Source organism: Chrysochloris asiatica, unplaced genomic scaffold, assembly GCF_000296735.1.
Source record: "Chrysochloris asiatica unplaced genomic scaffold, ChrAsi1.0 scaffold00160, whole genome shotgun sequence".
Taxonomy (NCBI): domain Eukaryota; kingdom Metazoa; phylum Chordata; class Mammalia; order Afrosoricida; family Chrysochloridae; genus Chrysochloris; species Chrysochloris asiatica.
This window is the reverse complement of record NW_006408678.1, coordinates 6,020,306-6,033,536: the sequence shown is the minus strand read 5'-3', so window position 1 is coordinate 6,033,536 and position 13,231 is coordinate 6,020,306. Positions and strand designations below refer to the sequence as shown.

General features: G+C 40.7%; 1 protein-coding gene across 1 annotated transcript; it reads right to left on the bottom strand.

The window, feature by feature from the left end:
• Positions 1–782: 782 nt before the first annotated feature.
• ARL1 (ADP-ribosylation factor-like 1) lies at positions 783–12,365 on the bottom strand. The gene is made up of 6 exons (XM_006871102.1): positions 12,340–12,365; positions 10,433–10,570; positions 8,385–8,466; positions 6,125–6,236; positions 1,912–2,090; positions 783–1,114 (listed from the first exon to the last, which is right to left on the bottom strand). Exons 1-6 carry the CDS (start codon positions 12,341–12,343, stop codon positions 1,084–1,086), a joined length of 546 nt encoding a protein of 181 aa, XP_006871164.1. The 5' UTR covers positions 12,344–12,365; the 3' UTR covers positions 783–1,083.
• Positions 12,366–13,231: the final 866 nt, after the last annotated feature.

Below are 13,231 nucleotides of genomic sequence, written 5' to 3'. Positions count from 1 at the left end.
ATTTCACTTCCTCTGCCATTGATCATTTTTACTACTTTTTTTTAAACAGACTTTATCTTGAATGTATTTTGACTAATTCAATTAGCATAATTACATTTAAGAGTTGTCTCTCTGGTGAATCTTGGCATTTTCAGGAATATATGATATAGTACAAGAGTCCTGATGTAGTGCTGTAGGATATGCACGTGATTGCTAACTGCACCGCTGGCGGTTCAAACCCACCAGTGGCTCCTTGGAAACCCTATGCAGGGTTGCTATGAGTCAGAATTGACTCAACAGTCCTTAACAACATAATGTAGCACATGGAACAAGCTCCTGATCCCAAAATCCTGCTTTGAGCTATTCCCTTTACTAGCACATGACTTTGTGCCATTCTATTAGAGACCTGGGTCCACAAAATGAAGAACTACAGCGCGTCCTACCTGTCTCACAGGATTCCTACACAGATCAAGTAGGTCACTATGCATCGGATATGCGCTGAAAACTATAAAGCACTACAAAACAACCGTTACAGGTAAGTTAGTGCAGTTAACTACTAAAATTATTTCAAAGTCATGCCTATAGTCAAAAACTTTTCAAATAAATGGCTTAACATAGTGAGTTAAGCAAATGAAGACTATATTACACAAACACTATGTTCCTAGCCTACTCTACCAAGTCTAATCTTTGGGACGACTAAATTCTTTTTAGGGAAAAATAAAATCAGAGTTATTTCTTAGTGTTTCCACAAATAACCTTCAGTCACTAATTCCAAAATAAATTTCTTTCCCCAACAAGAAAGCATTCTTCAATAGGACTATATTTAAATCAAGAGTTCCATACAAACAGAATATATGTCTTAACACAAGAAAGGAAAGAAACAAGGTTTTATATTACAAAGGAGAGACATTCAGTTGGTTCAATCAAGATGAATTACCCCACCAACCAAATACTCATTTTCCGTATTTATTACAAACACTGTAGTCAGTCCTGTATATGCCAGTCATCATGTGGATTTAACCTCGAGTAGTGTGACCCACACTTGATGGTTTCCAAAGGGATTCGTGATGTAACTTTTGTTTCAGAGTTGCAGAAGCAGCCCAATTACTGTCTGCTCTTTAATGTCTCAACTAACCTGTGAAGAGAAAATGAACAGCGTGGTAAGATTAACTTCAGGAACTTAATTTCGAGTATAGAGGATGACCATTAAGTTTTAACTAGGAGTAAATTCCAAAGCATTTAAAATGATGAAGGAAAACAAGATGAGAACAGGTTAGACAGTTGAGTACTCAACTACAAGCTGAAAAGTGGACAGTCTGAGCCCATCCAGTGGTGCTTTGGAATAAAGGCCTGCTGATCTTCCAAAGGTTACAGCCTTGAAAACCCCTGGAGCATGTTACCCTGCACATACAGGGTTGCCATGGGTTGGAACTGGCTCACTGGCCACTAACAACAATATTTAGCTCAGAAGTTGTCTAGTCTTTGACTGGATTATTAAAAAAACCATATAACTGCTATCCTCCAGGCTACTACTACTGCTGAGCTAGACGAGGGTAGGTCTCAGTCTGCAAGGAGCTGATCATCTACTAAGCAAATGCACAAATAAGACAGGGGCACAAATACTGGGCGGCAGCAGCTCCGTGACCAGGCCATTGAGCTAGGTGTGTGTCATGAGGCAGTGGGGTATGGCAGCCAAGGCTCTTGAGAAGAGATACTTCATCTACATAGGTGAAGTGAGGCAAAGAAAAGCTAGAGCCTGGCTGAGAACTAGCCTATCTGAATACCGTAATCTAGGCTGGCGTGGGTGGGATAAAGGCTGACGTGCACAGAGACCAATGGAGAAGAGGCTGCTACGTAATCTGAGTTTCCTGTCAAGACTACAGGGAAATGACATGTGTGTAGACAGATAGCTTCTGGAAGCCTGATACTTGCCATTCCATTGCCTCATCAAGGCCAGTGCCTTTGGTAGCTGACGTTTTGAATATTTGCCACTTTCGGTCCTTCAAGGCAGGTAAGCCCAGTGAGTTCGCCATCTCTGAGGGAGTCATGGCCTGCTCCATGTCCTGCTTATTTGCAAACACCACTAAAATGGCTTTTCTCAGCTCTTCTTCCTAAATAAAATGAAAGGTATTTGATTTCCCCAGCCAATTTGCTTCTATTGAGTTCAAAGGAAATGTCCAAAAATATCATATTTTAAAGTATATTTTCTCACTATTGATGAATAAACACATCATGTTCATTATAAATTAGTTGAAAGTATAGAGAAGTATAAAGAAGCACCTCTCATAATCTTACTTGCTTGAACACTATCAGTGTTAACAGTTTGGGTGTTTTCTACTAGTGCTTTGTTCTGTAGACACTGAAAGCTTATTTATAACTATATTTATATATTTAATTTTACATGTGCATACACAGCTCCATGCCCTGATTTAGCAACATAATGAAAGCTAAACATTCCATCTCGAATGTTTTCCAAACCAAAAAAAATGATGCGGCCAAATATCCACTGTGAATATATCACAAACGGCACAACGGTCTGCCCATCAACTGATTATTAGATAAACACAGTGAAAGATCTTAATATGCACATCAAGGCCCTTGCTAAATTTGTTGATAAGCTGCTTTTCAGAAAGGGTATAAAAGTTCCTATATTCAACTCAGCCTTGGTAGATTTGGAAATCGTCTCTTTTTTCTATACACAGGTCATTGTGTTTTTTCTGCCACTATCTGTCAGTGTGTCATCCTATGGTGGCTTACATGCTGCTATGATGCTGGAAGCTACGCCACTGATGTTTCATACATGTCAGCAAAGTCACCCATAGTGCACAGGTTTCAGCAGAGCTTGAGGACTAAGACAGAGTAGGAACACAGGCCTGGATAATTTCTAAAACATAGCCAATGAAAACCCAGGTCATCAGAATATTCTTCAGCTAGACTCAAAAAATACCAATGCTGGCTGAAATAAGTCAATCACAAAAGGACAAATATGAGGCGGCTTCAAAAAGTTTGTGGCCAAAAATGGAATTAAACAATAATGAAATTTTCCACAAACTTTTTGAAGCCTGCTCATATCATATATGATCATACTTTTATCAGAAGAAGAGAGAGACCAGCACTCATTCGTGGTTTATCAGGGAAGGGGATGGTGAGGGAAAGCACTCTTCAGACTAGATATTCTCTAGTTTTGGTGATGGGAAAGGCAGCAACCAGTGGGGTCAAGTGCCCACAGCTCAATCTGGCAAACAATGTCACTACGAAGTGTACAAGAGAAAATGATGTTTTTGCTAAGGATACAACAAATATAATTTTGCAACAACTCAAACTATGTTGGTTATAAAAATATGTACAAGGCATGTAAGTATATATGAACATGTGGGAAAATGTGAGCACAGATAGTTCACTAGAAGCATATGTACATACAGGTATGTGTGCACATGCATATATCTCTCTGTCATGGACTGAACTGTGTCCTCTCAAAATATGTTTCACCTGGTCTGGGCCATAATTCTCCGTGGTTAAGTAATGACATAAGCACCTACCCCAACCACCCCCCCAGATGACCTGATGTAATTATCCTACGTGTTGTAAATCCTCACCTCTACGATGTTAATGCGCCTCCCAAACTGTGAGAGAGTAAGTTTGTTAAAGCCCCCACTTAAGGGGCATTTCTGTTATAGTAGCACTAGATAACTAGGATAATCCATAGACAATAATCAACATAAGACACAGTTATAGCTACTTCTTACATAATCAAACACCTCTCATACTGGTTTGTAGGCTTAGACCACAGTCTCATGGGACAACTCAGTTAACTGTCATAATACAGTTCACAATGTGTATGTTCTACATCATGATGTCTGTGGTCTTAAAAGCTTGCTAGTGACCATCTGGAACAAAAGAGAAAGAAAGAAACCAAATACTCAGAGGCTAACAGTTCACAAGCCATGGTCTCATCTATCCTGAGAGCAGAACTAAACAGTACACAGCTACTATCAACCATACTTGTCCAAGTCACTACAGATCGATCCTTTACAGAATGGGAGGAAAATGTGGACACAACTCAAGTTCTTTAAAAACATTCAGACTTCTTGGACTGGTTGGGACTAGAGGAAACCCAAGATTATTGCTCTGAGAAACATTGTAAAAACCTTAAAATGAAATTATCCCTTGGGGTCACCTTTTAGCTAATAAACAAATTGGCTCAGAAAATAAAGGTCAGCCATGAATTAAGAGCTTCTTCCAAAAAAACCACCAAATAGTCAAAAATCACTCTGGGTACTGGGGCAGAGAAACTAGGGTGCTGGAAATGGTCCAACCAGAACAGAATGAATAAGGATAGCACATTATGAGAAAATACAACCAATATCACTGAGGAAATCTGTGTGGCAATTGTTAAATGAAAACCTAATTGGCTGTATAAACTACCACAGTGGACACAATATTAAAAACAAACAAACAAAAACCAACAACAAAATTACTATTACCAAACACCTGATGGGACTGGGTTCCTTGGAGATGTAGGATCATAATTTCATGGGACGTTACAGTTAATCGTTAATAATACGTCTAGTGCTTCTGTTCTACCTCCTAGTTCATTGTGTAGGGCCTGGGGTCTTAAAAGTGTGTCTGCAGCTAGCCAAGGCTCAACTGATCTCTGTTCACCTAGATAGAGCAAGAGTAAGGAGAGCCGAAATACAAGGATATGGAATGTATGACTAGTTGCCTCTAGCAACAACTGTCTCCTTTGCCAAGAGACCAGAAGAACTGGATGGTGGACAACTCCCATTACTGAACATTTTGATCAAAACTTCCATAGAAGAATCCAGATCAAAGGGGGACAGGGGGGAGATTCGGAACAGAACTTCAAATTTGTATGGACTCAAATTTTCTGGAACCAAGGAGGATAAATGAGCCTCTTAAACTATTGTCCTGAGATAATCTTGAAACCAAAATTAACCCCTGAAGTCATCTTAAAACTGACAAATAGATTAGTGTAACTTATAAAAAGGGTCTGCCCTGAGCATGATGGTCTTTTAACTATCTATCTATTGGGATCAAACTGATAACAGTAACTCAGAGGAACCTTAGAAAGCAACAGGTTTAGGTCAATTGGGGAGAAACAATTGAAGAAGAGTGGGAATGAAGGTGTGCATCATCAAAAAAGGTCCTCAGTGTCACTGTATTGTACATGTGGAAACTGTGGAATTGGTGTGTTTTGCTGTATATAATCTTAACAATAATAAAATACATAAAATTTAAATAAAGGGGGGAAAAAAACCAACATCAAAGCAAAAGCATGACAATGACCCTGAAGATGGCTGAGGACGAAGCAACGTTTCCTTCCATTATAGGATCACCATGAGTTGGGGATTACTGGACAACAACCCAAGAGAACGTGTCACCACAAAACTGTGCACCTGAATGCTTATAGCAGCATTATCCATAATAGTCAAAAAGGGCAAAGAACCCAAATAGCTATTAATGGACAAATGGATCAACAAAATGTCATCTATTCACAAAGTAGGATATTATTCAGCCATAAAAAGGAATACAGTAATAATACATGCTACAATATAGATGAACCCTGAAAACATCCTGCTAAGTCAAAGAAGTCAGTAACAAAAGTTTACATACTATCTGATCCATTCATTTAAGAGTTCAGAACAGGGCCCTAAAGATATAGAAAGCAGATTAGTGGCTGCTTAGGGTCAAGGGTCGGGAGAAGTGGGAGGACAGGAGAGTGACAACAGGCACAAGATTTCTCTCTGAGGTGAGGAAGATGTTCTAACGTGGCTCTGATGGTTGCACGTAGCTGTGAATACACTGTTCAGAGCGACTGACATGAGCACATAGAACGATTGAATTGTAATTGAATTGTAGCTCAAAGAAGAATAAGAATTCAGCTCTGAAGTTCCTGGAAATCAACAATCCACTTTAATGGAAATTACAGGGCTGGATTCCCTTGCCTGCAAGCCCCTTGATAATAAAAAGTAGTTTGCAAAAAATAAAAAGGTACTAAAGGCATAAAGAAATCAGAAACAGAAAACTCTGAACTCTTTAAAATTATTCCTGCAAGTAACTATATACACTGGAAACAACAACAGAAGTCAACGATTTCCCCACGTTTTAATAAAAGTTTCCTTACCTCCAACATGGCAACTAACTCGGATTTGGAAATGCCAATTCGGTCTCGGTCACAACTGTCTACTACATAAATCACTGCATCTGTGTTTGAATAATAACATCGCCAGTATGGCCTAGAGAAAGTTCAAAAAGGAAGAATATAGTATTATTATTAAGGAACTAAATAAAGTCCCAGTTAGGAGCCCTGGTGATGTAGTGGGTAACTCATCGGGCTCGTTCTAACTACCACTCTGTGGGTGACAGATGAGGCCTTCTGCTCTCACATAAAGACAAACAGCCTTGAAAACCCTATCCATATAGGGTCACCACAGGTCAGAACTGACGGACAGTACTTACCAGCACCACAGTGCCAGCTAAAATGTGAGGGCTCAGGGCAGTGATTGGTACCCAATCCGGCTCTGCCCACATCAGAATCACTGAATGTTCGCTTTCTATGAGTGATGTCTAGCAGACCTCTCAGACAAGGGGTCCAAAGAATGCTGACAGTACCATAAACACTTTCTAAGTCTAATTGCTGTTACTGTTATGTGCAGTCGAGTGAGTTCTGACTCATATTGACCCCTAACAGGGTTTCCGAGAAGCAGCTGATGAGTTTGAACTGCCAACCTTGTGGTTTGCAGCCCCGTGCCACACCAGGACCCCGTAAATGAGCAGATTTTTTTTATTTTTTAATCTAACAAGGAGTCTTCAAGAAAGTTTGTGGAAAATGGAACTAAAAATAATTAAATGAAATTAAGTATAATTAAAACTTGTTTTTTAGTAATAAAAAAAATATTTTTCAACATAACTCTGTCAAGGTCTAAACAGTGCTTTGTCTTCAGGATCACACTGGTAAAGCCTTGTTTCATCCCCTGTTACAATTCTTCCAAGAAGCACTTCAAGATCCTGAAATCAATTGTTTAAAATTCCCAGTGAAAGCTCTGCTCTGGTCTGCGGTTGATCTGGATGCAGCAGTTCGCACTCATTGATCAGAAAACTTTCAAGTTTTCTGTCAGAATTGTGTAAGCTAAACCAGTTGAGATGTGTCCGGTATTGGCTATTGTTTCTGCTGTCAATCATCGGTCCTCTTCAGTTAAGGCACGAACAAGAGTAATTTTTTCCTTAGAAATGAAAACTAACATGGCTGCTCTGCCACTGAGGTCTTCACCTTCACCTTCCACGCTGTCTTATTCCTCCTTAGAATGAGCTATTCCTTTGTAAACTGCTGACTACTCGGGGGCATGGTTTTGTAAAGCAGCAGTGCTATCAGCTCTCCCACCCACACTTCCCCAGAAATTTGATGTTTGTCTTTGCTTCCTCCTTTTTAGCAAAATCATGTAGCTCTGATAGGGGCTCTTTTCAAACAGATGCTTAGCCTTCTTGGTGCTTCACACCAGGTCTTGTTTACACATGTTATTACATGTTTAGCACAAGTTAAAAAAAATTGAAATCCATGTAAAGCTTTGTCACAATATGAATTTCCCATGAACTCTTTAAAGACCCCTCGTAAACTGATCACTGAAGACACCAAGCAAGTTGTTGTTAACTGCTGTCGAGGTGGTTCTGACGCATAGCAACTCTGTACAGGATTTCCGAGAAGTAACTGGTGGTTTTGAACTGCCACCCTTGTGAGTAGCAGTCCAGTGTGCATCTTACACCACCACACCAAGAAGTAGCAAGGACTAATATCTGGAATAGCCTCAAAACCATTTTCAAATGTACTAAGTTAAAAAAAGCCAGGATATTTGGGGAATATACTATTAGTCTAGGCTGTGACCTTTTTCAGAACAGTCTTCTGTCTTCTACAGTGCCTCTTGGTGGGTCTGAATTGTTAACCTTTCAGTTACAGTTGAGTATTTACAGTTGCTACGTCAAGTACAGAAGGTTAGTAGAGAGGACCTACGTTCTGGAACCGCTATGCTCACATCAGCCCGAACTGCTGGGCCTACAAGGAGTTTTTAGGGACTCCACTGCCTTTCTCATAGAGGAAGGGGTTGACAAGAACTAAACAGAAGGGTGTTTTTAGTTTAAAAACTGCTGAAGGAATTAGGTCTTCAAATTTTTGTGAAAAGATTTTTCATTTAAATAGTAATTCAAAAACTGGCTTAGATTTTAATTTAGTTGATGCTCTTAAGAGGACAGGAGTTTCAAATTGTATCTGATTTTAAACTAGGACGCTAAATTTCAAAAGACATGCTTTGGTTTAATTATCAATTCAACCCTTAAAAGAGCCAATAAATATTAAGTATCACAAAAGAAATAATCTGAGCTTTGTACCATACCTGATACTTGTCTGTCCTCCTAAATCCCAGACTTGAAATTTGAGGTTTTTGTATGTTACTGTCTCAACATTAAATCCAATGGCTGAAAAAGAAATCAAACCAATTATACATTTAAGACTAACACATTCTACCTTCAAAGTATCCAGTCCAATTAAATGGTTGCTTTACACACCATATGGAATCCAGGTGTGGCTCTGTAGGTTAAGCACTGGATTGCTAGGTGCAAGACTGACAGTTCCAAACCTCCAGCCACTTCTCAGAAACCCTATACAGGGTCACTGTAAGTCAGAACCAACTCGTCGGCACTTTTTAACAACAACAATTCCACACCATGCTTTTCCTGTGCATGTAAACAATGGCTGACTGGGTGAAAAACATTCTTGGTGGAGACATTATTATATTTAAGACGAGATAGTTAGCTGTGCAACATACATACCCACCCATCACCAGTAGGTAGCAAGATCAGCACCTTTGCTACACAAAAATTCCCAGCCAGCTCTGGAAATACACCATCCTTGTTGTTAGTTGCTGTTACGTTGGCCCCTTGCAAGACCTGATCAGGGCCCAGTCCTGCACCATCCACATGGGACAATGCTCCGGTAATCTACATGGTTTTCATTGGCTGATTTTGAGAAGCAGCTTGCAGGCATTTCTTTCTAGTTCGTCTTAGTCTGTAAACTCCACTGAAACCTCTTCAGCATCGACCAACAGACAAGCCATCATTACTGACAGACACGATGTGGCTGCGCATGAGATGCACTAATGGCTAGTCAAACCTGGGTCTTCCCAAATGGGAGGGAAGAATTATACCATTGAACCACCTCAATAAAATTCCAACTATATTAAGTTCACCTCATAACACAATGTGGTGCTATAGGATAAACACTGGACTGCTAGCCACAAGGTCAGCAGTTCAAACCCATGACCTGCTCCTTGGAAACACTATAAGGGTTGCTATAGGTTGGAATTGACTTAACAGCACTTAGCAACAACAACAAATGCAGAAATACTCTGAGTGATAGAAAAACTTTGGAGACATAATTTTAAAACGCTCCAGCAGAGAATATGAACTCTTAAACTTCAATGTGCAGTGAAATTTGTGAGAACCACAACACCTGCTTTGTTGTCTCAAGTCCTGCAAGTTCCCCACCTTTGGCAGGGCACACTCACCACATTTTCTTTTCTGACAGGGTTCCGGCTTTCACAGATTTCACTGTATTATCTTTAAGAAAATTTAGATGAGTATGTGGAAAAGGTATCTAATAAATAACAGTATTCTTACTGATTTCAAACAAGGCTGGGAATATTTTTCTATGATAGCAACAACTGATTTTGAATTGAGGTATTGCTTCACTTGATTTAGGTATCAGATTACTTCACAGCTCAGTCTCTATAAATCAAATCTTTAATAACAATAATCAATAGAATTACTTAAGAGAAATTAAACTAATTGAAATAGCAATAAGTACAGAAAAACAACCCACTTCACATGTCACAGCATCATTTATCATTGGCACAACACTTTATACAGGTTTACCAAGGACTTTTGTGTATTTTTTGTTATTTCTCCCTCAAAGCTAGTGGATATTTATCTTCACTTCACCAGTAAAGACATTAGTTCCCAAGGAGACTGTGCCTTTACCAAAGCCAAGTTATGAACAGCAAAACCCAACCATGCAGTAGGATCCAAACCCAATGCTACTGCGTCGGTTCTGACTCTTAGCAACCCTGAATAGGATTTCCAAGGCTGTAAATCTTTACAAGAGCAGAAAGCCTCATTTTCCTCTAAGCAGCTGGAGATTTTCAACTGCAGACCATGCCATTAGTAGTCCAGTGCTTATCCTACAGGATCCTTAAATTACACAAAACTGCCTCTCAGTTAAGAATAAAATGTTATAAATATCATGCTCATTCTGTAAGGTTAATAAGTGTTAATAATTACTTTATTATATGAATGATTTATCAATTCCAAATCTGAACTTCAGAAATAAACTTTGTACTATATGGAAAACAAGATCCTACAATTCATTGATCATACCAACACTTACTCGGAATAGTAGTAACAACTTCTCCAACCTGTAATCTGTACAAAATTGTGGTTTTTCCTGCTCCATCTAATCCCAAAATTAAAATCCTCATTTCCCGGGTTCCAAAGAGACTGGAAAAAATACTTGAGAAAAAGCCTCCTAAAAATATAATAAAAACAAAAGTGTATTATTCAGTATCATTTTTATGAAGACAAGTTCTCAAAACATGTAATCTTGCCTTTTGGAAGCCATACAAAATTAAATATTTTCCTCAATTCATAGGTGCATATTTTTGTTCCCAATGAAATATATTATTCAACATCAAATAAGTATTTAGTAATACCACATCCCAAATATTGTACCAGGTAGGGCACAAGTCCTGGTGTGGCGCTGTGGGTTAATGTGTCAGCCTTGCAAAGCTGTTTGAACTGCAAGGTTGGCAGTTCAAGCTCACCAGCTGCTCCTCAGAAACCCTTACAGGGTCGCTATGGGTCGGAATTGACTCGACAGCACTTTAGAACAACAAGGCAGGAGAATACACTAAAAAATAGGGAACGTGTCCCTATCCTCCTGGAGCTAAATCTCTAGTTAGCAAGATCTCAACACTAAAAAATCCAGAGAACTGGTCACAATGACAGTGGGACAATGAGGTCCTTGAACATGTAAAGCAATTGTTATACAACAGTAATAGCACCATTAATAGTCCCAATTTCTGAGATTTCTCCATTAAACAATACAGCGTGCACAAGAAATTGAGACATGAGAGCTGAAAATGCTGAAACTTACCTTTCACTGAAAACCTTTTAAATACCAAAAAAAATAATAAAGAAACTAATATTTCTTGATAAATGCAAGATACTGTGCAAAGTGACACTAACAATATAAAAAAAAATTGACAATAGAAGAGATGCCATTCACAATGCAGGATTATCTGGCAAACAGCACGATTAAATTTTGAGTCAGGGAAAATGAACGTATCAAGGGCTAGAGAACTCTGGGCAAGTTTAACAGAAGGAGTGATTCAACAAGGCCCTTTCTACCTTTTACATGCATTAGAGACTTAGAGTAACAAAATCGAGGGGGTTGGGTTGTTCTGGAGCAGGAAGTAAACTCCCCAGAAAAGTGTGAGTAGATTTAAACCACCAGTCCACTCTGCACCTTCCTTTGGCCTCTGGAAGGGTGGTTAAGTGCCATCGTGGTTGGACTCATAGCGACCCTGTATAGTGTATCCAAGGAGAGGATGGTCTGCTTGAACCTCCAACCTCGTGATTAGCAGTCAGGTGTTTATCCTACAACGCCCCATCAGGACTCTGGAGTCATGGGGGAGTTACCTGACAATTGTGGTGGTGATAATACTTGTCTCAATTATCAGACCAAAAACTGGCTTTAAAATTTCACTCACTGATAGTAACGTAGCGCCTTTCCCACTTCCTCTTAGTCTATTAACTCCAGGGAGAAACTACAGATAAACAAACATGTGGCTACAGAACAACAACATAAGCAACACTTCCCACTGACATTCCAATATTGATGCAATCCCTGTGTCCTGGGAGAGATCAAGCTTCCACTATGGGGTCAGTTCTCAATTTTCATCCTGGAAATCTCAGCCAACCGGCCACCGACACGTAACCCGTCTTCACAAGACCGACTTGCACAACAAGTTGGGTGGGTTTGACAGGGGTGAGGGAAGTTCAAGGCCAGGGTCGAGAACTCGGGTCCGACTTCCCAGGTGCCGAGCAGCTCAGTCCCCGCGGGGGGAAGGGACGGAAATTAACGAGGGCGGAGACGGACTCACTCCGCCCGGTCCACCCGCCCTGAAGAAATGGCTACACTTTAGCTCCATCGGGCGGTCCCTCACCGCCTCCCGATCCCAACCCTAGGCCACACACCCCTAGAGCACTCCCGGGACCCCTTCTCGGATCCCTCACCCATGATGAATCGCCTGCCCGCCCTCGCCGATGCTCAAATACAGGCCCCAGCCTCAGCAGTGACTCCTATTGAATCCTCAGCGTCGCCTCCACCTCCGCCTCCAATTCCAACTCCCAGGCGGTTTCCTGGGAGGCCAGGTCCGCCAGCAACTTCCACGTCGAACTCCCGGCGGGGGCGGGATCGTGAAGACGCAGCAACTGCGTGCTGGGAATGCCAACCTGAGCGTCAGCGTGTTCACTTTCGATGGGAGTCCCCAGCAAGCTGGGTGTTGAGACTGTGGACATCAGAAAAGAAAAAAATAATAATAATGGATTCAGAATCTCCATGATTCTGTTTTTCTGGACAGAACGGGCTTCCTAAACAAGGACATTCTAATTTTCATTTTAAATACCTGATTACAAACTGTGGCGAATCTGTCAATTTAGAAAGCCAACCCGGTCTCGAGGAGGTAGCTCGACAGGTCTCCAGCTTAGTGTGCGGCAGCTGAGAGTCTGGATTTCTGGAGCGCCCTGTGGTGGCCTACCGGCTTCCCCAGGTATTTCCTCCGAGAAGGAAGTAGCGCTACGTAATAATAATAGAAAAATCCCCGTGCCACCAATGCGAAGCAGCCTTACACCTGCCAACTGTGAAGATTTTTACTAGCGCTCTGGCCAGTTTACGTTCCCACACCTCTTTCTTCTGAATGTCTTTGACTCTGGGCTTCCACATGTAATTTTATACCGTTCTGGTTATACTGCTGGTTCACCAAGAATTTAAAATTTGGGTTCTTATTCTATCAACGCAAACATCTCTCTCTGACCCTTTATAATCATGTCTACCCCTTCCTCCCGAGTCCTAGTGTGGCGCTGTGGGTACTAATACGCCTACAAAGCCGTTTGAACTGCAAGGTCG

Coding starts and splice junctions, on each gene's coding strand:
- ARL1 (XM_006871102.1), bottom strand. Junction 8,467..10,432: donor AGTTGTTACTACTATTCCGA/GTAAGTGTTGGT, acceptor TTTCTTTTTCAG/CCATTGGATTTAATGTTGAG. Junction 1,115..1,911: donor CTTGATGAGGCAATGGAATG/GCAAGTATCAGG, acceptor TTCTCTTCACAG/GTTAGTTGAGACATTAAAGA.